The sequence below is a fragment of the Seriola aureovittata genome, chromosome 1 (genome assembly GCF_021018895.1).
Source record: "Seriola aureovittata isolate HTS-2021-v1 ecotype China chromosome 1, ASM2101889v1, whole genome shotgun sequence".
Taxonomy (NCBI): Eukaryota; Metazoa; Chordata; class Actinopteri; order Carangiformes; family Carangidae; genus Seriola; species Seriola aureovittata.
Genome location: NC_079364.1, coordinates 26252311 through 26275832, shown reverse-complemented (window position 1 = coordinate 26275832; position 23522 = coordinate 26252311). Strand labels below are relative to the sequence as shown.

Genomic DNA, 23522 nt, shown 5'->3' with positions numbered 1-23522 from the left:
CAATGTAACATCTCATATGGGGGGAAATATTCTCACTCTGTGGCGACAGAAGTCAAATAATCCATATGTACCAGTGTGGGTGAACAGCCTACTTAAAGTGAAATATTGATGCATGTTTATATGTTTATATGTGTTCACATAGAAAACGGTTAAAATAATAGTTATTTTATCCACCTGCTGTACATACAGTACAAAGGGCCTAAATATAAACACATGCATGCAGTTCTTATGCTAACACTATATACACTATGCATTTTTTTAAAACACTGAAAAATGTCGTTTTTAAAAGCAGCTATCTTTCATAGTGTAATTTTGAATAGATATCAGGGTGGGCATCCATCTGGTTTTGTTGTGCAAAACTGGCACAGCCTGTGGGGGGTGGGGTGGGGGGCATATGCTCTGCAAAAAAAAAAAAAAAAAATCAAGTTAGTTACCATTTCAATGGTAGGAAAGCCTGAGCTATTGGTAGTTTTCAAGTGTAGAGTGAAAGGGGATAGCTGTAAAATATATTGATGCTGAAACCCCTCTCTATTCATAGGCTGCAGTGCGTGAACAATCTTCAGCCTGGAAAGACACTGGGCCACTGCATGGACAATCTGACACAATTGGGGTGAAACGGGCCAGAAAATACTATTCTCTCCCATTCTCTTCTATCAATCGGGGCTTAAAAACTCTGCAGAAAGAGAGGCAGGAGAGGGAGAGAGCGACAATTAGCGAGAACCTTTAAGAGAAAACCCCTCCACGGCGAGGCAGTTATCACAGAGGCTCGGTTTATGGCTAAAAAGAAACAGATTTGTTTTTCCGCGCCCGAAAATTGGAGCAGTGAAGTTGCAGATGTGAGCTTATTGCAAAGGAATGCGTTTTAGCCCCCCCCCCCCCCCCACTTCACTTGTGTTGCGCTACAAGAGAAGAGGGGGGACCACACAGATCCTGGGGTTCATGCAAGGAAAATTATAAACATTTTCATCCAGCCTATCTCTTCATATACTGAGAGGATTTGTGCCGCTGTAGGCCTGGAGATGGGTCCCACGGCTGACTCCTCAATGACGACCAATCGGTGGCCAGGATTGTAAATGAGAGAGAGAGAGAGAGGGAGAGGGGGGAAGGAAAACTTTTCTTTCTTTTTTTTTCGACAGGAGGAGGGGTGTTGTGGGGAAATGCTCGGCGGACCGTGAAGCGTAACAGCAAGAAGGGGGACAAAGACGCACATAGCGGTACGAAATGCGATAGATAGAAACCTTTTCTGAGTGAAAAAAAAAAAACCATAGGAATGCGTGGATGGATTTTAAAAAGTGGTAGAGCTGGTGGAAGACGAGTCGAAACTAATAATGGCAAGAAAGATTAGTTCAAGTGTGCAAACTGAGTTGTGGACAAACACTGTGGTTAGACTGCGCGTTAACTTTGGATAAGCCCTGCGGCGCGGCGCACTGTCCACCACCTCGTATCTGCACCGGAGGCATGGAGCAGACGCAGACTGCAGTTTGGAGTAGGATTCCTCACTTTTAGACGGACGTGCTTCTCGGGATGACTGTTGCCGCTGCGCTGTTTCCCCTTTTTTTTTGCAGCCACGCGTGGTGATTTCCCTGAGTCAGATCCTGACTTCCACTGTTTAAAGCTGTGCAGGAGGAGGCAAACTCAACCAACGTGCGAGTCTGTGGATAATGTGATCAAGTGTAGCCTATATATATATATATATATATTTTTTTTTTTTTTTCGACTGCGCTGGTGACAAAATGTTTGGTTACAGAAAAACATGTATGGAATACTTATGTGAACTTCAGTCTGTGAGATTCCGTGTGTGAATTGTCCATATCCTAATGTGCTGGTCGAGAAAGTGCACGTCACCGAACTAGAACTCCATCCAAGCATGAAATGTTGGTGCAGCGCCCTGGCACTTCTCCCATGGGTGCTGGTGGCCATAGATGCCCAGCTAATCTGCTGGCAGGCGCTTCTTCGGTGCCACGACGAACCTGAGTGTGATCTCGCGTACAGTCAGTACTTAGCGGCCTGTGAGGGGAACATCCGAGGGACGAGGAGGCAGTGTCCGAGCCACTGCATCAACGCGCTGATCAGGCTCAATCACACCCGCAGCGGGCCGGACCTGGAGACCTGCGACTGCGCCCAGGACCTGGAGTGCCTCAGCGCCAAACAAGCCATAGAGCCGTGCCTCCCCCGCAGATACCCGAGCGATGCCGGGGGGATAGGGTGCATGGAGGCCCGGCAGCGCTGCGAGGAGGACAGCAACTGCCACACCTCCCTCACGGCCTACTTGTCGTACTGCGGGCAGTTGTTCAATGGCAGGAAGTGCTCCTCAAAGTGTAAAGCCACCATTCAGCAGATGCTGTTCATTCCAAATGGCATGCTGCTCAACCGCTGTGTTTGCGATGGGGTAGAGAGGCCTTTCTGTGAAGTGGTCAAGGAGAACATGAGCAAACTTTGCGCCATAGGAGACCACAATGTTATTTCAGACCAGCCTGATGTGGAGGACATATATGAGGATGAGGACTATGACCCTAAAGGTGACAGAGAGGAGGTGTATCCTGACCATTCCTCTGCTTCCCAGAGGTCGTCCAGCTGCATGACCCTCCTGTTTCTGTCTCTAGCACGGATATTATACTGAGAGGATCGGTACTTGAAATATTTGTTGGCTTTATAAATGAGCGTGTGTGGGGGGGAAATGACTGTTCAAGAGTGTAAGGTCACTCCTGACTTACTCTAAGACACTTCAGCACAGCCTTGTGTTGTTGGCACAGAACTTGAACCCAGATCTGCTGGATGAGGAAAGTTATTTTTCACCCACAGGACTCTGTGCCTTACCATTAGTTACATGGAGACATGGAGAGCACAGTAGTGATTTGTGTAGGCTTTCCACAACTGTACAATTTGCATAGTTATTCTGACTCAGGAAAACTGCTCTTTTTGATTTGTAATTCAAATCCTTCCGTAGATGGCCTTGCAGTGCTCTGAGTGAGCTGCTCGCTTTTTTGCTGAGTAGAGGAAAGCCTGTTGAGAAAAATGGCAAAAATATTTTCAAGGTGACGGTGAGAGGAAATGAAGCAAAATCAGACTTTTTTGCAGGGCATTGCCATTTTGTGTGCCTTTAAAAAAAAAAAAAAAGCTCCTGTTTGTTTGGTTTGGTTTCAATGGTACTTGGAGTGTGGCTTTATTAAGACCTTAGACAAACATTGGACCCATACAGTCTCTGTTTGCTCTGCTCTCCATTTCAGGGGCCACTGCATTGTTGCAGAAACCACACTTCAAATATTTGTGGGAACAGTCAGAGGACAGGCAAGGGTGTGGGATCAAGTACTTAAATTAACTGAAGCGCCTCTCTAGCACTCTGTCTGGGGCCCCTCCCCCGGTTGAGATTGTTTTATTGAACTTTTCCTGAGACCCCGCCGCCCCCCACCCCTCCTTCCTCCTCTCTACTGCCTGCCCCCTTTCACGCCTTTAAAAGACCCCCATCTTTATTACTGCTTTCACACTGAAGCAACAACCGAGGAAAACCTGTCTGCTGCTGGTGTGAGGAGGGTCAGCGTATCATACCTGCAGTTTGTCCGAGGTCTGACACCGCTTGGTTTTGTTATGCAGGAAACTCTAAACAAACCGCGTGATTAGAACGTAAATTAGTTTTTATAAACTCACTGAACAAAGAAAGTTAATTTCATGGGTATGAAGGATTATTATTAAGTGACTGTAGCAGTGTCACAACAGTGACAACAACATATTCACTCAGAAATAGTCTGACATGAATGGTCAAGCACAGGTTGAATGCATGTGAATTATTTTTGTGACACAGAATTTGTGAGGAGTTTGAGAGTGTTGCTAACTAAAGCAGAGTTTTCTTAGGCCACGTTTTAACATGCAGGGTTGTCACTAAGTGCTTTTTAAATGAACTTGCACAAATACACATAAAGGTCAAACTAATTACAATGAGATTTAGTTCAGTTCACAAATTCCTCATAAGTGTCTTCTTTGAGGGCTTTTATTTTGTGTGTTTTTGTTGTTGGAAACATTTACATAATAAGATGCGCTATATGGCGACTAAGCAGCGCACAGAGCTGATGTTACCTGTTTGTACTGTAGGTCCAGGAAGTCAAACCAGCAGCCACGTTAAGCTGTTTAGCAAAAAGGGAAAGTAAAAAAAAGTTTTTATGTTTGTATTGATCACTTGTAAAATGAAGCTGTCCATTTGTGTCTCCGCCACTTGAAATAGTGTCAAAACTAATCTTCTTTGTTTTGGTATGAAGTTTTGAACAGTGTAGATAAATGTTAAATTATGAAGCTAGAATATGAAGAATGTGTATATATTTTACAGTTATATGCAGTAAAATAAGCCAGTGTGTGGCCACTGTCACAGCAAGTTGCATTTAATACAAAATAAACACACAAATGTAGCTCAGATTTTGTCCACAAAGCCTGACATCATTTAGATTTTCCAGTTTTTCATCTCATTTTATGGAAACATGGCAGTGAACACCTCAGAGCATGTGGGAGGGTGAGTTTTATAATAAAATGTTTATGAGCTAAAATTGTGTAATGGTGTGATTTGAGCACAGAGACATCAAGCAAGTAAGAAATGTGACCAAGAACATGAATCAAAAAGCTTCTAACGACTGATGAAGCTTGACTTTTGTAAATTGTACATGAACTCAAAGTCTTTGGTTCAGGAAACCTAGTGACCCTATGATTTGCTGAAAGAGGTTTATGCTTCAGTGGTGTGTGGGAAGTATGTAGCGCACATAGTTATTAATTTAAAACAAGATTTTTTTTTTTTCATCTGAACGCAGTGATATTTTGTCACATCAAGTTTACACCACGGAATATTTTGATGACACCAGTTTTAGGCTGCTATAGTAACTGAAATCCAAAAAAAGAGAGGTTGTTATTTGAAAATGTGAAGTGAGCTCAGTGACTCCACAGTGAGCACCGCATGTTGCTGTGTTTCACTCGCTAATATTTAAGGGATTAGGTCAGTGTAACTGAAACCTGGTGAGGAATTTTAAGTGTTTAGTCGTTGCCCAATACATCCTCATTGGAGCAAAAACAGCAAATCAGGATTCTTCTTTCATTTTAGGCTCAACTTGTAATTAAACCACCAGCACAGTTTTTAGAGTAGGAGGGCATGTAGGCCGTCATGGAAACATGTAAATTCATCCAACTGAGCTGGTGTCAGTTTACTGTAGACACTCAAATTTGTCTCCAGTGTATTGCCAGACTTTGCTAATGACCAAAAGGCATTTGGTGCTTGTTCCGCACTTACTTTGATATTCACAGGTCATTAACAAATTGTAAAAGAGTCATTTAACATTGCGGCTAGGTGTCAGGTGCACAACTGTTTTACATATGTAACAACTCAAATCCAAATGGTATAAAAGTGCAGTGGCAAGGGTAGAAAATTAACAAAAAATGTGGCCATTATTTTTTGATAAAAGACATTTCTGTGACGCACATTTGTCTGTGTGCCCCCAGCCTCGCATCACATGAGTAATTAGAAGTCTGTTACTTGAGTTAACAGGTGGCAACATCTCCAAGTGTGGAGCGAGCGTCTGCACAGCTTCTCCTGATTTTTCGTTAACCACAGGAATCCTCAGACACTTCCAACCATCTATTGTGTCATAAAAACTTGGAGATAGAAAAACAAAGCGGCCCACAGCTACAGTTTAGCCCGACTCCCTCTAGTTTAGCTAGATTGTCTTTGATCCAATCTGTCTTAACCATTGCCATGCATCTTAAAGTCCTCCAATACAACCACTCTGCTCCCTTCAATCCCCCCCACACCCCCCACCCCCACCTCCTCATCCCGATTCTGGGAGCAAAATCAAAACAAACATGAGCAGTGCAGCCTTGGGGAGTTGAGTGTGTGGAGGGAACAGGGGGATACAGAGGCAGCACTGTGCTGGGGCCCATTTTCTAAATTATCTTTATTCAACATTTCTCTGAAACAACCCCCCGACCCCCACTCTCTCTTCACTGCTCCAAAGTGGGAGTGACCTGAGGATTTAGGAGGCTCTTGTCTCTCATAGGTACAATGTTCCATTCATGATAGCCATCGAGCCACAGTGAATGGCTGACCTGCTCTCTGTTTTCAAGGCAGGGGTTGCTGGAGTCAAGGGCACACAGATCCTTCAGGTCTCGAGCACAGAGACCCCTCTTTACGGGTGACGTTGATGCCAATTTAACTCGACCGCTGTCCCATTAACAGAATCAAGAGAGGAAGATAGAGATAGCCGGGGGGAAGAACGTGTTGCTGGATCTGAAGCAAAATGGAGGCTGATTAAAGCCACAATGCTGTAGGTTGTGGTTCGGAGGGAGTCCGGGGGTTGTCTTTCCATCCCAGGACCTCCCTTTCCGCGTTGCATTGCTATAATGATATTCTGTGCACTTTTTGGGGGGTAATATAAATTGGCAGTATTCCCAGAAACAAGCAACAAAGCAAGCACCAGGGTCAAAATTGCATCCAAACTTTTCCTGGCAGCAACATGCTCATACACAGCCACACATGCAGCACCCAGTGGTTCTCCATCCTGTTGTTCCAGCACTTGGGGCCATGCTGCTCTCTGTTCTAACCATAAAGTCTGGGAGTGATTTACACCTGGCATGCCAGGTGAATGTGATTAACCAGATGGTGGGGCAGAAAACAAACATTACTCTGGTCGGATTTAAAAACCACTTGTTAAACCTAAGGCAACTACAGCCGCACTCTGTATCTCTCTGCTTTTAGGAGAACTTCGGTGTTTCGCTGATGATTTTCACAGGATTTTTATCATTTTTTGAGTCAGTATTTTAAAGGCGGTGTGCAGAGTTATTATTGCATTTCCATAAAGCTCAGAGGAAACAGATTTAAAAAGGATGATCAACACTAAAAACAACAGAGGCCGAGATATCCAGGCTTTTTGTCCCTGTATGGGTCAAGCTCCACAAACAGAGGATGATACATTCGCCACAATGCAACTGGCCGGTGTCTTTACATCTTTCAAACTCCATATTCTCAGTTTGTAACACAGACTTTGTTATAAATGTGTCATCTCTAAGCCAAGATAACCCCGATGACATCATAATGACATCATGAGCGTTAGTTTCTCAGACTTGACAAAGCTCCTCCAGAGCTACAAAAAACCCTCCTGGTTGCACAGAACGAACCATCACTACAAAACAGTGTGTGTAAAATCAGAGAGCCCCTTTAAATAAGATTGGTTGATCATATTTTATCCTTTTTCTAATTTTGCAGGAGCTAATCTAGTGCTCATCCTCTCTGCCTCTCAAATGGTTCTTTTTTTGACAGTTTTTGTAGAAGCCAAATAACCACTCCAGGTTACATTTCTCTTCTTACAATGAGTGCGACAGTACTGGGTAATTATGAGCAATCAGTAGAAAGAGGTGCAGCTGCCATTGTGCTGTAAAACAAGCTCGATCTATCATGCATGGCAGACGAGCTACGGGGAATGAAGGGAAAAAAGATAATATACTCGTAATGAATTCTTTGTGTAATTCCCATAGTTTTGTAGATCTGGAAATTCTCAAATTCAGTTTCCATAGTTTCCCAGACCATATGAATCATATAATTATAAAATGTCCTTACTTTCCCCTGCCTGCCTGCCTTCCTCTATCCTCCCCTTGTGGACCCGAGCCAGCTGTTTCTGCCGAGCGGCCTTCCAGATGATGACGATGGCGAGGGAACAGCAGCGCTGCTCCCACGACGGCATATAAATCTTTCCTTAGGTTCTGAAAGTCGAGCGTTTGCCTTGCGCTGTTGACAAAACATCTAAAGGAGTTTCAGACTACAGAGACTTAAGAGATTACCATTTTATTTTTCCACTGAATTTCTCATTTAATAAATACATAGTAAAATCACAGCTGTATAAACATTCAAATAAAAAACAACACAGCAATGTGGAAGTCCTGCCAGGAGACATATTTATACTTTTCCTCATTTGACTCCTGTTTCAGGTATTTTCTTCAGTTGCCTGAAAAATCATATTCACAAAGTAAAGCTTCCTTTTGGAGTACTCAAGCACTCTACCTGTCTGAAATCAAAACAGTCCGTGACGACCTACAACAGCGTGGATTATCAGCCTGCTACGACTTCTAAGCTTTTTACCGTTTCACAGAGGCCTAGTTATAAGACTTTGCTTGAGCACCACAACTCACTGTATCCCTCAAATACTCGTCCATTGCCAAACCTAAGAAAATGCAAGTCTAGTGTAAATAAGGCAGAGGCCGCACCTCTCCAGTTTTCCCCTCATAGTGGTGGAGAGGGCTCCATCAGCGGAGAGAGCATGGTGAGCCTGTGGTTGAGCCACAGTAAAGGCAGTGGGGAAGAGGGGGGTGAGGGAGTATGTGCATGTTTGCAGAGGCCTTGATATAATATACCTAATACTGCAGTTCAAAATTGTTGTGATGCTTAACATCACAGCCCACATTTGACTGTACTCTCAGGTTTTCAGTTTGTAGGTGTGCTGCAAACACAATAGATTCTGAATGTCCTGCCCTAAAATAAAATCCAACAGTCTCAGTTTAACTCGTTTACCATGACAGTGTGGTATTGTCATACAAGCTGTCCAGCATTAACATATCAATGGTGTGTCAGGAGGAGGGATTTGAGGCTAAGCAGTGCACCAACACAGTGTAAAGAGCAGGGAACTAACTTTCACATTCACCAGTGTGCAAATCCAGAATTCAACAGTGATTTTCAGTATTTTACCAGCCAAACATTTTATTCCTCTGATAGAATAAACACAAGTTTTCTACATGCAAAATCATCTGGTTGAAAAAACTTTTGAGCCAACAACCAAAACATGGACCACATTTGGCTGGCAAGTGTAATATCCCACCCAGACAGCGCACTGACATGGTTGGGGTGAGGTGTGATGCAGGTTATATTTGGCCGCAAAAGAACCGTGGTCGGGTGAGAGCTCTGTGTCCAACCTGACCACTGACAGGCCGTCTGCTACTCTGTAAAGCGTCCCAGCTGGTTCCCATGGTCTACGCCAAACTCACTGCAAACAGCAGGCTGAGGAGACAGAATTTATTGATGTGTGTTAGGGTTCACCTTTTCAAGATTATAACACATTTTCCATTTTAAATTCCGTATTATGCTTTAAATAATAACGCAAATGCAACTCCATGGGATCAAAGCATCAAAGCAATTACAACTTTAAGATGAGGACAGCTAGGTATATTCAGATTATCTATTATCTATCTTATCCTTTAACAATTAAAAGATAATGAAAAAAATATACCTCTATAAAGCACATTTTCAATGGACACCCTGTATTAATGTAACCTTTGTTCATAATAAAAACATGTATTGACTTGGTATCCTACTAAGCAGTGTCTGTAATGTGTGGTGTGCTTTTCTTGTTCATTGTCAATTAATGAAATAATGCAACTTGAATGAAATCTTAACATAATCCTTTACATCTTGAATGAGCTATATACTATAATAGTATAAATACTGTCCCTGGAGGAGAAGAACACCTTAATTTTCCATTTGTTGCTACATAAACTGAACATTGAAATACCTCTGTCAAGTATTTTGCGTGCTCGCCCTTTCAGGCCTTTAAACTGATCATGCAGGTGATGTCTTGTGGTCATAGACTAATTTAACTTTGCTGATCAAAGCCAGTGCAGCTGCTGCCATACAAAGTACCGCCATGTACCATATGATGTCAATTTAACTCAGGGAGGGTTAAGTGCTTCGGGGACATTTTAACTGAGCCACTGAAACACTGTCTGCAGCTTAACGTCTGAGATGTTTGTCTGAGGGTTACAATATAGATAGCTCTCAGTGTAACTTTGCTGCTTGTTTTGGTGTAGTCTAAGGTCAGCAGACAGACTTGGGCGTTGCTGCGACCCTCTGTAGTACAGCTGCTGTTGGATCAGCGCCAGCTAGTACGGCTGACTGTGCTGTGGTTTTATTAAAATAACAGCAGCAGAATAAGAAGCCACGTTCTTCATGAAACTTGAGTGGCCTCAGGAGTCATTGGTCCCCCCCCCCCCATTCCCATTTTTTTTATTCATAATTCCCCAGGAATGTCTTACTAAGAACAGGATATTGTCTCGGCTTTAGGTATCCACTATCCATCTAGAAGCTGAGCCCAGAAAATACTGGGAATAAGGGTATGAATATATAAGTTAAAGCTAGGGAAGTTGAAGTATATTAAAATGTAACTCATATTAATAATACAATGCTTTTAATATAGTTAACTAGTAGTAAGGAGGAGAAAGGAATGAGGTGTATGCATGTGCTGTTGTTGTTTCTGCTTTTTGTGTGTTAGGAGGGTACTTTTTGCTAGTCTCACTTTCACAAGGTTGCCTTTACAAGAGGGCAGAGGACAGAGCGGCCCAGGGCTGCACTGAAATGAAATCAAAGAGCCAGACAGTGCTGCGGGGTGGCAAGCACAGCAAGAGAATGGCTCATATTTTACTAGTGGAAAAATCACCACCGAAAGGACGTTTCATTACAACTTTAGACAGCCATTCCTCATTTAATCCCCCACCACCTTCTCGTACCAAACCTCCATAGAGTCACTTATCAGTGCAAGGTTCCCAAAAACACACTCTCAAGGCCAGAGGAATAGTTTACACAACACAGCAGGGAAACTCACAGCTTCTGACAGAGTCTGCAAGAGGTTCTCGATCCAGAGACACATCTCTCTGAGTCTCCTGCATCTGAAAAATTGAAAAATTTGAAATATTTAAAAAGATATGCAAGTAATCACCTAAAACTAACAAACAACTTTATGAAAGTTGTAGTAAAACTATATGGAACACATGCTTACCATGATATGCTTTTTGAGGTATTCAGCTCTGGTCATAAGGCTTTTAATCTGGTGAGAGGACATACAATTCCAATAAATAAACTTAAACTTAAATTTATGCTTTCAATGCAGGTGTTTGCTGGAGCTTTAATTAGAGAAATATGTTTTCCACCAATGTTCTTGCAGCATGGCTTGCAATGAAATGAGGGTCGGACTAGGCAGCTGGGCAGACTATGCAAAGCTCCAAATTTCAATATTATGAAAGGTATTGCATATGGCGGGAGATATCATGATATTCGGTCCAAGCTTAGAATCCAACCAACGTTGGTGATCCCCTGACTTTTCCTCTAGTGCCACAACGAGGCATCTGACATCTTTAGGTATTTCAGTTGGTTTTAGTTTGTGAAATATCTCTGTAAATTGCAATTGACTGATTCAATGACTTTGTGATTAGGGCTCTGTGGGGGACAGACTGCCTCTTTCAGGGCTGCTTCTTCTCCTTGTCAGTGAAGATTGCTCTTCATAACCCTGGCTGTGTGTTTGGGGTCGTTGTCATGCTGCACAATTAATTAGGGACCGATCAGATGCTTCCCTGATGGCGCTGTGTAATAGATAAGAATCTAGACATCTAAAGTGCCAAAAATTGTGTGTGTGTGTGTGTGTGTGTATGTGTGTACCCAGGAGAACTGGTGATGTTTTAAAGACAACTGGTGGTCAGATCAAATATTTCATTAAGTTAATTGAAAAAAAGTTATAACTATTCATGGCTTTAGTATAAATAATAATTTCATTTAGTCGTAACAATATTTAACACTTGCAAGTATGTATACAGTATACACAGATCAGCCACAGCATTAAAACCAGTTCCCTGTTTCAATGTTATGGCTGATTGGTGTGTTTATATATATATTTTTTTTTACAAGAGGCCTTAAAAGTTATCAGCATACATATATATATGTATGCAAGATGATTGTTAATAACTGTGATGATCAGAGTTTAGTCTCTAGTTGACTTAGCTTAAACCTGCAATAACCGATCAGTAATTATCAATAATTATCAGTATATATATATATATATATATGCTGATAACTTTTAAGGCCTCTTGTAAAATCAGAAGATGAATCTGTTTTTCTTTTTTCTCTTTGTTAAAAACTTTAAATTACCACATATATTTTCTGAGCTGTGTTTGTTTGCTGTCATTTTTGTGCATCAGGAAACACAATGACTTTAAGATGCTAGTGGACATAAACTCTTCGTCCAAATCAGATTAAACTCATCTGAACTCTGCTGATCTGATTTTTGCTCTTTCTGTTATTTTTTGAAAACATTTCATATGGTACACATGTGCAAGTAGTAACTACTGTCGTCATATGCTTCAGGGTGCTCTTTACTGTGGTAACAACTTCTCTGGTGTTGATGAAAGTTCTTGGCTGCTCCTCATACCTACATGTATCAGCACAATGTCACAGTATAAAGCAAGCCTTCTTGTGTATTACTGCAGGAACATCTGAGGGTCATAATGACGGGAGACCTAAACTGATGGCTTCCATAATGTTGCTTTAAAACACCAATCTGTTGTGGTAAATAATCATTCTGACCACAGGTTTTTAGGATCCAGCTCTGACCTTATCCAGCCGCAGCACTTTAATCACAATTCCTTTAATCACCAAATACAATAAATGTGGAAGAAATCTGCACGAGTGAGCAAGGGAGATATCGATAACTTGCAGAGCACCATGGTATGTACAGGCCTACTGAAACACAGGACAACAGGACCTCACATATGTTCAGCCATAATGACACTATGTCAACATACACTGGTTAGATCAAAGCTATGGTTCACATATGAGAAGCCAGGATATTGAATTACAGCTTGCTCTACAGTAGATATGAACGCACATGGAGGCCAGTCATGGCAGCATGTGTTGGCTCTTTTGGGTTCTCACATACACACATGCTTTCGATCTAATCTCCCACCCCCGCCTCCCTAATGCTGTGTTAGATTATTACAGCCGCATCTGAATTTACTTAAGACAAGCACCCATAAAACTTCAAATAGGGAGGTCTATGAGGCCCACTCAAACCCCCATCCCCTTTTGGGGTTTGTTGGTGAAATACTGTTGTCTGTTGCAGACTTAGTTGCTGGCTAAACAAACTGCACAAAAACAAAAGGGCTTGAAGCTTTAATAGCAGGCATGCACGACTTTTTGCATTTGTTTGTCAAAGTAGAATATCAATGCTAGTATTCACGATTTGATTCGTGAAAGTTACAGCCAGCAAATTTACTGGACCATCAAAATTTAGGGTTTATTCAAGTATGTTCAGGTTGGTACCCAAAGCAAGGATGCGGTCCAAAGGAAAAGTCTTCTCACAAAATTAGAGATTTTGCTTGTCTATATAAAATAAAATTATTACTATAATTTATCAAAGTCATTGATTGGAACATACAGTATATATGTAAGCCAAAATGCTTTTTGTAACATATATTATCAAGTTATGGACAATGTGTTTGTTAAGTTCAATATCAACTTCAACTCAACCAAGATGATTGTTAATAACCGTGATGATCAGAGTTTAGTCTGACTGAGTTTAAACCTGCAATAACCAATTTATAATAAACACAACACTCACATACAGTAGAGTATTATCACCTTTTATGCTAATATGGACAACCTCATCTAATGGAACAACATTAGCATTCATTTTGAATCATGTCCAACATTTGGCATCTGTTTAGCTCTTTTTTGGTTTCCACCAACTCCTGATATAAATGAACAGCTCTTTAGTTAATAAAAGCTCAACTTGTTCACCAGTTAGATGCCAAATTTGTGTCTCTGCTGTTTGAAGCAGTAAAAACAGCAAAGTTGCAGAAAAACCAAAACAAATTGACTGAATGACGCTTTAAAGCTTCGCAGAGCTGACAACAGAGTTGGGTGATAATCCTCGATTTGCCACGACATGCGACTCCTTTCACATAAGTGGTCATGTGATCCATCACTTAGAGCCACTTTAAGAATCCAATTATAAAGTGGACAGTGATCTATGTGTATGAAACAGTACTATAGATGATAGATTACATTATTTGGCCTTAACCATATAAAACAAGCACATGTGACCATAGGAGCAAGACTCACAGGTCATGTGATGGAGCTACTGCTCTCAGATCTAGTTGATCAGCAGAGGGCTTGTATGAGGTGACAGATAAGTTGTTCCTACCGTGAGCACTCAACCAGAAGACCTTCCTAGCCCCACTCACCTCACTGTGGAGCAGCTCTCTCCTGCGGCCCTGGGGCTCAGCTGACTCACAAAGAAAGAGAGAAAAAAATTAGACAAAGAAGAATGAGGAGAGGAAGGGAGGAGCGAGTCCAGTACCTAATCACCTTGTTTGTTCAAGGAGAGGTCAACTACTAGATTGGATTTTGCTAGCGTGCAGACTGGGGGCTCAAGGGTGGAAATGGTTCTAATGTAAGCCAGTGTTTTCACAGTCAGTCATCCTGGAGGGGAGACTGACAGAAGAGGAAAGAGAAAGAGAGAGAGAGAGAGAGAAACAGAGAGAGAGGGAGGGGTCTCTGATGGCAAAGGCATTTTGGAAAACTGCACAACAAAGAGCTCCTAACCAAACAAAGAAGCAATGTTTTCTCCCCACAATCCCCCCTGGTGGTATCTGATGTGCCACACAGTGAGGCTTCCTGATACCAGAGAGAGAGAGAGAGAGGCTGGTTGGGATGGGTCTATTCTTTGTACACTATTTCTTGAGCTATGCACTACATAATAACTGCACACAAAGACAAGGTGGGGCCCCGATGATTTAAACATGGATTTATCTAGAGTAGTCCATTGCCATCACATTACACAAATTCTGGGTACTGCAGGCCAAGGATTCAGTTATCTCTCTCTGCAATTTGGGGAGACAAACTTGGAAAGCCTCCTGGCGCAGGGACTCATGTAATATGGTTTTCCCAGCTTTCCCTATCACTGAATGTGTGGTCAGCCATTCACCATAAAGGGCTGCTAAACCACACAAAAGAGGTTTTTAGATGAATAACTAGTTAATCAAGAGAAAAGAGCAAACTAGTGAATACCTGCAATTAAAATAAAACCAACCAGCAGAAGATTAATCTGACTCTAGCCTAAATATCAGCACCTAATGGATGAACCTTAGCTGGGACTGGAGTGGGCTGGATGATGAGAGCTCTCGTCCATTAGTAAGATAATAGTTTTTATTTGTTTCCAGTGTGTAATAACACAAAGCCTGACTGAATGGGAAGCAGATGGCAGGACTCTCATACCACACACAGGGCGCTGGCACCGGGTCTCATCCCAGCTCAAAGCCACATGTGGATCACTCTATCCCACCTCTTCCATTAGGCCGATCTTCCAGATGAGCTCATGAGCCAGGGCTAATGGACGCCAGGCCGCAGAGAGAGTCGCTGGTGACTCTTCTGTAGTTCCTCTGTCTGTTTGTCTGTCTCATTAGTGTCCCTGTCTCTCTTTAAGCCAATTGCTTCACTCTGTCTCTCTCTCTGTCAGTTTGTCTTTTGCTCTTTCTATATCACTTTCTCTAAGTTATTTTCCATCTATGAGAGTTTGAGTCTTTTTTATATTCATTTCCATTCATCTCTCTCTCTGCAGTCTCTCTGTCTGGTTCAGAGTCTCTCTGTTTCCAGTTAAGTCCCTCTTAATCTATCTCTGTATCTTTAGTACCTCTCTGAGACATTCTTGTTTCTCTTCTTCAGCCTTTTCCTTGAGTATTATTTTCTTTGTTAAGCAATTTCTTGACCTGTCTCAGTTTCTGGCTGTACCATGGACTCTAATTGAATTTATGACCTTGTCCTTGCCCATATGTGCCCACATGCCTTCTGTCTTTCAAAATAACTATTCCTCAAAGTATCTCTTCTCCTGTTTCTTTAATAACAAATGTGCACAAGTATCAGATGTGGGACTATATTATGGTTTCAATTTCTTTCTCTGTCACCAACTACAGCCAAGGTCTCCTTGGCATGGCACTTGCATCTTGAACTACAGTGGAGTGGCTCAGTAGCCAAGAGTAGCAAGGGAAAAGATAACTGTGTAAAGCCATCTTCTATGGAAAGAGTTTATCTACCTGCTAGCACCAACAGTAGTTCTCCTAAGCACTGCTGGTACACATCCAGGGCCACATGATCATCCAGCCCATTCTCTTCCTGTCAGGGAATGAAGATGCAACATAATGTTTTAAATCAGACCACAGAGATACTTAATAATAATTCATTTAACTCAATACTGATACTGCCAGTCTGTTAACATTGCAAAATTATTGTTCACTCCTAAAAATGTTGGTCTAAAGAGCAGAGGCACACATATAAAAAGATTTACACAACAAGCACAATGTCAAATAGTTTTTGGTTCACCGGTCTTCTTAAAAGATGTGGTTTGGAAGGCAATGTGTGAAAGGGGGGTTGGTTTATACCCTGTCACTTTGTTTGTTTTTTTATACCGCTTCTGTTTCACTCTGCCTTTTGGTACATCTCTAAAACAGTAGCATCATCCAGCAGTAACCCTAAGCTAACCTTAGTAATGGCAGTAGAGGCCATCTCCAAAGCGGCCTGCAGCCGTGGTTGGTCTCGGGACATTTCTGAAATAGCAAGGAAACAGAAAAAAAACGACTTAGAGTCCCACTGTGTACCTGTCTAAACGTAGCATCAATGCATTCTACTAGAAAATAAACAATAGTTTGAAATCGCATGTCCACAGCAGCATTTTTAGACTCCAGTAATGTGGGCTTGAGATACTTTGATTCTTAAAGATTTCTTAATATTAATTTTAGGTCAACAGGGTAATTGAGCACAAGTGTTCTTGAGCAAAACACCAAATACCCAAGAGACCAAAAGGCAGCCAGTCTGTAGCTGACCCTGACCTCTGCAGCAGGGGAAAAGAAAATTACATTTTCCTTTCATTCATTTAAGAAGTAGAAAGGATCAAACATCTTTGCTTTCTTACAGCCTTTTAATGTAATTTTCCATAACAATAATCGCACATTTTTGAAGAGGTTTGTACTCACAAGAATAATAATCATGAAGGGGAAAAATGTACTAAAACACCATTATTACATTTAATTTCTCAAGCTGTCCTCTCATATAGCATCTGACCAGACAATGCTAATGCCTGCATGTACTGGCCCTGCCTCTGCACTGAGCTGTGTGCGTTACCTCGGAGGACATCCCTGGAGGTCCGGGCCTCCTCAAAGCTCAGTCTGTTGTCTGAGGCCACCAGCGCTTTCAGCTCCTCGGCTCTGGACACATACTGGCTGACCTGCAGGAAGTCCTCTTACATTGACTCAACTTAATCACATCAACCATACCATATGCTCTCCATCCACACCATATGGTATTCATAGAGGAGAATTCATTCCAAGTGAAACTGGAGTGTCAAAAAAGGACCAACTGAAAATAGAAAGTAATCCATATGTGAATCAGGGGAGTGTTTTCAGACCTACCTTCTGCCTGAGGGCATCTTTACGTTGACGGTCCGTCTCATCTGCAGAGGGCGGAAAGTAGAGATGTTTTGGTTTTACATTTGGTGAGTTTACTTTGACAGTTTGCTGTGGTGTAACAAAGGCAGGGCATTGTTGAAGGGCTTAAGCCACAGACAGGAAATGAGAGTGGTTGTTGCTCTTACAGTGAATAGCGGGGACAAAGTGCTCCAGGGCACTGCAGTACAGAGAGAGAGCGGCCGACCTCTCCCCCTCCTGGTCCTTCTGAATGGCCTGCAGGACAAGCTCTTTCTGGAAGAGAAAATAGGAACTGGCATCACTGAATGCAAGCGGCTACAACTCTCCATTGCTTATGCATGCATGCAGAGTCATACGTGAAGGCACGTGGGGTAGGCATGAACACAAACCTATTAACACATGTGTACATGTGCTCAGTCAATCACGCACACATTATTCATGATCATCTAGAGTATATAGACACATGCCAGCACATATTTCCCTTTCCTCATATTCTCTTACCGCTTTCACAAGGCTCTCTGCACTTGGCATGTGCTCCAAATCCACAAAAGGGTGAGTGAAGAACTCTGCAAAGGTGATCCGGGCATCTGGATTTCTCTCCAGCAGCCGCAACAGAAGGTCCCTGCAGTCTTTGGACACCCTGGCCCCGGGAGGGAGCTCATGCACAAAATACGACCTTATTATGTTGCACTCAATCCACAGGACAAGCCAAATGAAAAGGACAGCAGATTGTTGCCAAAGACCTTCTAGTCTCACATCACTACCTTCTGTCAAAAGATGACCTTAAACCTCTCTATGTGAATCCCTGGGTAATGGACCACATGCTAATGCAATCCAAAGTTCGAGCCTAATGTTTGGCACAGGAATTCAAGTTTTGCAAACCCTCCATCATTGAAAGTACTATTATCCTTTATGGTCACAATGGTGATAAAACTTAATGTTTGTGTGCAGCAGGCAAATCACGACAGAGATGCAAACACAACTTTTAATTGGCAGCTAGTAGTTATTGGTCTATTTTAACGTCTCAAAATCAAGAGATAGGAAACTATTGTTTAATGTATTTAAACATCAAATTAGAATTGTATATCATGTATCTGGTATCTGTACCTATATACTTAAAGCAGTTGACTTAAAATCATTTGCATTATGTTTCTCAACAAGTCAACAACTGATCATACTGTATGTTACACAGACCTGTTTTACACCTGTGTTTGCCAATATGTTAAGACATTTTTTTTTTATTTGTATCGCAGACTGTTTAAATGTTGGATCATGTTACAATGGAGTGCCTTCACTGCCAGTTCTCCTTCAGTGAGACAAGGGAATACTGTGGAAGTGTGACATCTAGTGGTTTTACAGTGAAGATTCACAAATAAAGTGAAAAAAGCTCCAACAGTTTGAGGAAATTTGTTTTGATTACACTGTTGGATGGGCATATCAACATCTACATCTACAGGGAACAAAAGCATCTCACATAAAATAAGGACATAAAGTACATTTAATAAGAAATGTAATATTTTTAATTCTAGTATTTTGTTTTTTATTGAGTTTAAGTGCTTTAATTTCCGGGTGATCTGATGATGTGTGTGTATACCTTAAGAGACTGAATCTATGTTTACTTAAGAAAAACTGTTAAACACAAACACGCTGCAGTAGAACAGTGTTTTTGTTACTGAATGAAATGTTTACTTGAGTTCATGCTTTGGCTTTAGTTACAGTGCCATCCTTATAGCTAGTCATTTTCCCAGAACATAACTCATTATGGTCTTTCAAAGGTTTACACCACTTTTATTAGACACCATATTTGTCATCTGTAACATGTGTGTACACCAAACTATGTAGCACAATGTAGCATGGTTTTAGGGCACCAGTGCAAGCAGTGACTCATTCATACTATTCTGCAGAACAGCTGACATCTCGGTCCAGCACATTCACTAATGGGTAGCTCATTTATCACTCAACACTTACCTCAATAGGTTGGTTACTCCGGATCTTCTCCTCCAATTCAGCATAAGACCTTGATGCGAATGGTGCTCGCCCAAACAGTGCCTCTACATGCAAACAAACAACGTTTAATAGACTTTTCCAACTTATAATCAGCAGTGATTTAAGTATTTGTCAATAAAAATGAACGCGTCCACTGTTAATAAAATTATTCATTTAGGTAAAGGGTATGCATGTTTCAAATGCTTCCATTTAAAAATGATCTGGCTTAAGCTGAATTAAGAGGTGCCCTGAGGAGTTATCTTGTTAACAAACAAAAGCTTTTACATTGACTTGTATCCTCGAAGTCTAACAAATATGTGACATGGTTTTCCTTTCTCATAAAACATTTGCGAAGTCAATTTTTTAAAAGTATTTTAAATAATTGGTTACTTGCTAGAGGTCTTCTTTCTCCCTGTCTTTGTTTGGGTATTGCTACATACTGTATTTTGGTGTGTTACCGCAACCTGTAGAACAATTGAATGTGCAGCACCACCCATGTTTATGTCCATCCTTGTGCACGTGCACATGATTAAAATATACAAAAAAACAAAAATAGACTGACACTAGAATAACAGCTCCTTAGAACTAATGGAGGTGAGAATTTCCACAGGAATGATGTCGGTCTTTAGTGAGATATTCTTAGCAAACAGTTTGCTAATTACATGCTATTCTATTTGGCTTAAGTGACTGACAGTGACAGTAACGCCTCCTATTGTACAGTTTAACTTGTCACCCCACACAGAACAATTACTGTGTTGTGCTATTGCGCTGCTATTGCACAATTACTATAACGCTTAAGGGGGAGCAAACTATGCTAACATTTTATGATTTATGGTGCAATTGTGGTTGTGACCTACTAAGTGTGCTCTTTCAGGCTTGTAAGGGAAGTCAACTGACTATCCTTTTATTGTTGATGAACAGTGGCACATTGGAAATGATTATTTATGGGTATTCATGCTTTGTCACACTAGATACTGTCCATGGAAAAAAAATTGTAATTGTAATGCTACTTAGATTATATATTCAGAAAAATGACAAATAAAATAACATCTTAGCCACCTAGGAGCAAACAGCCTGGTAAACTAGGTGAGGTAGCGTGTGATTCAGTCAAGAGATGAAAAGGTAAACTCAAAGTACTCACCGTAGAGAATGACTCCAACTGACCAGAGATCCACCCTGGAGTCATACTGTCGTCTGCACACCATCTCGGGAGCCATGTAAAGAGGAGAGCCTCTCAGGGCACTCTGCTCATCCCATGGTGACATGTACTGGGCGAAACCAAAATCTGAGAGCAAACGAGAATTTAAACAACATGTTCACTGTGAGAGGTCCAAATGGATACAATCCCCCTAAACATGCCTTAAACTCCTGTATAGCTCCACAAAGTTGCATGTTTTAATGCAGTGTGCACAAATGTGACCTGCTCAAAAAAATAAGTTTATTTTCTTGATCTGCAAACCTAACAGCACAATTACCATGACTGTGATTCAATGTTTCTGGTCCCTGGCACATTCCTCACATTATTACAATCACATCAGTGTGAGTTTACGAACAGGTGTGACAGTGTGTGTGAGATCACCTGCTAGTTTGAGGGCAGAGCCACTGAGAAGAATATTCTGAGGTTTCAAGTCCAGGTGTGAGATGTTTCGTTCATGGAGAAACTGTAGGGCACAGGCTGCTTATACAGACACACATACAAATACACAATTCTCTCTCATTCTCAATTCTCATACTTACAATAAATGAGCAAAAATGATCAGATTCATTTTCATATTTTTGTTATCTTCTGTGTGAATCCAACTAACGGGTTTCAAACCCAGATTTCTGTTTGCAGATGAAAGATAATCTGTCAAACTCGTAATCTCAGCCTACTTTCTATTTCATATATTATATTTCATATATTTTTTTTTAACAATTCCCCACATAACGAAGAAAAAAAGTCACATGCTACACAAATTAAATGTAATATAAATTGTAATGTAATTGTAATGCTGATTTCGTAAAATCTCATCACATGCTCTCATTTCCATTCATTTCTGACTGCCTGCCAGGTCTGGCAATTACTCACCTATCTGTTGCAGGAAGCGGCGGGCCACCCTCTCAGGTAAAATCCTGCGACTGCGGATGAAGCGTGAGAGATCTCCACCGGAACACCACTCCAAAATCAGATAAATATTCTCAGCATCCCACTAATGAAACAGAAGAATGAAGACACTCAGAGAGAGATTCAAAGGAAGAATGTAACTGTTTCCTTTTCTGAACACAAAATTCATAAACATTTCTACAAGGAGAGTTTTGTTTGCCTGCTGTGCCCTTTAGTGATCTAGTATTGGCCACCAATCAAGACATAGTTTATATGAACATATGCTCACTATTATCACCATGGTGAAAATACGATCAGATCTTTTAACATTAATTTTTTTTTTTTTTAATTCATAACACATCCCTTGCATAAGTTGAACAAATCTAAGAGATATAAATGATCTTACCTGAAAGTCTTTGAGCTGGACTATATGAGGGTGACGCACAGTCTTGAGGATTTCAATCTCTGTGAGCAGGTTTTCTGTAGATGCCTTGTTTAAAGTCTTCTTTGCAACCACCTTCACTGCCACCACCTCTCGACTGTCCCCCTGCAACATCACAGTCAGGAACTTACAAGTACCTGCAAGTGGTGACTGCCGATTTATTCAGTGTGGACTGTCAGAGCCTCAGACAGAATTGGGGGTGTAGAAATCAGATTTAGTAATGGCAGATTCATTGAAATATCATAGTTATTGAAGTATGGTAAGTGCAGTAAAGAAAGCACAGTCACGCCTTTAACGTGAAACATGAATGTCTGTATTTGGACTTATGTGATGATTCCATGACTCCACAAACTCACCTTTCTGTAGGCTTTATAGACTGTAGCATAGGTACCGCTGCCCAGCCTCTCTGTGAGGATGAAGTCTGCCAATTTTGGAGGAGCAAAGCTTGAGGCTGAGGCCATGCTGACAACAGCAACATCAAATTTCCCAAGCAGGTCTGGGCTGCAATGTAAGATGAATATGCTATTGATACGAAATAAATGATCTGACTTATTGTCTTTTTATAGGGAGGTCAGAGGTCAGTGTAACCTGCAGAATAGGGATGCTAACCTTGCACCTGATGGTGACACTATTTCCCAGTGTATTTACAAATCATCTGATAGTCACGTGCATTTAGACTTCACACTATTTAACAATGTACAGGACGTTGATATGTGAATTACCAAGACTGCAGCGGTTCAAAGTACAGCCTCTAATATTGTAGAAAGAACCGCTTCACGCTGCTTAGAAACGCCCACTGCAAATTATTTTTGTCAGGAGGAAAACTTGTTCTGATGTTCGCGCGAATAAATTCAAAGCTTACTCAGTTAGTTCAGTGTTTACTTGGTGTGAACACTTGGTGTGTCCCGGACACATACCACACTTCAGACAGGCTCGTTAAATGTCTTAGGATTTTGCATTTTTCCTATCGATAGGTGTGTGAACTATAAACCGATAATTTTTTTAACTTTATTTGGTATACCCGCCTGTAAGGGCTAGCTACCTAAGTTCTAGCTAGCGTAGCACTTGCTGTGCTAGGAATATAGTAGCTTACTATTCCTAGCACAGCAAGTGCTACGCCAACTACTGCAGCGTTAAATATAGGCTCGTCAACCCTCGGTCAAAAATAAAAGTAATTAGACCTTCCGCTTCCTTTCAAAGTTTTTCTTTAAATATATATGCAACTAGTTGACGCTTACCTGTAAGCTAACAACTCCACAGTACATGAATGAAAAGTGAATGTTTACATGGCAGACAGGGCAGGCTGCATGCTGTACTGCAGTGATCAGCTGACGTCAAAATGTATTAGAAAATGCATTACTGCCCCCTAGCGTTGGTACTCCGCTACTGCAGATTATGGGAGGAATTGTACTCTAATCATATCAATCGATACGACCTCTGCCAAACGTTAAACACTATTCTGTAAAATATATGATAATATACATAATAATAACGAACAAATGAATAAATCATAAATGCCGCAAACTGACACATTTATGACTTCACAGTTAAGGTATATAACAGGGCAATCAATTATAATTTTGAGTTATTTTTGAGTAAGTACCATAAATAGACTATTATTCCACCTCTCCAGATAAATTTGATTTGTCATTTGCGTTGGTTTGATTTAGGCAATTATGAAATAAGAATTTCTAGTATAAGTTATATTATTATACTATAAGTTTTATAGTCATCCACAATATTAGAAATAAGTGTAAT

At 41.1% G+C, this 23522-nt stretch overlaps 2 protein-coding genes across 4 annotated transcripts; one reads left to right on the top strand and one right to left on the bottom strand.

The window, feature by feature from the left end:
- The first annotated feature begins 969 nt into the window (after positions 1 to 969).
- si:ch1073-459b3.2 (growth arrest-specific protein 1) lies at positions 970 to 4404 on the top strand. Its single transcript, XM_056374987.1, has one exon. The coding sequence runs from the start codon at positions 1868 to 1870 to the stop codon at positions 2618 to 2620; it is 753 nt and encodes a 250-aa protein (XP_056230962.1). The 5' UTR covers positions 970 to 1867; the 3' UTR covers positions 2621 to 4404.
- Positions 4405 to 7791: 3387 nt separating this feature from the next.
- On the bottom strand, positions 7792 to 23103 carry ulk3 (unc-51 like kinase 3). 3 transcript variants are annotated; one of them, XM_056375244.1, is made up of 17 exons: positions 23003 to 23103; positions 22121 to 22265; positions 21729 to 21869; positions 21308 to 21428; positions 20819 to 20917; positions 20381 to 20524; positions 19222 to 19304; positions 17755 to 17910; positions 17421 to 17526; positions 17239 to 17279; positions 16952 to 17054; positions 16313 to 16377; positions 15868 to 15946; positions 14020 to 14060; positions 10785 to 10832; positions 10611 to 10674; positions 7792 to 9013 (listed from the first exon to the last, which is right to left on the bottom strand). In XM_056375244.1, exons 2-17 carry the CDS (start codon positions 22223 to 22225, stop codon positions 8997 to 8999), a joined length of 1413 nt encoding a protein of 470 aa, XP_056231219.1. In that variant the 5' UTR covers positions 22226 to 22265; positions 23003 to 23103; the 3' UTR covers positions 7792 to 8996. The 3 variants fall into 3 exon arrangements, with proteins under 3 accessions (XP_056231219.1, XP_056231221.1, XP_056231222.1); XM_056375246.1 differs by having other exon boundaries at positions 20819 to 20914; XM_056375247.1 differs by lacking the exon at positions 23003 to 23103 and having other exon boundaries at positions 21729 to 21946; positions 22121 to 22186.
- Between the last annotated feature and the right edge of the window lie 419 nt (positions 23104 to 23522).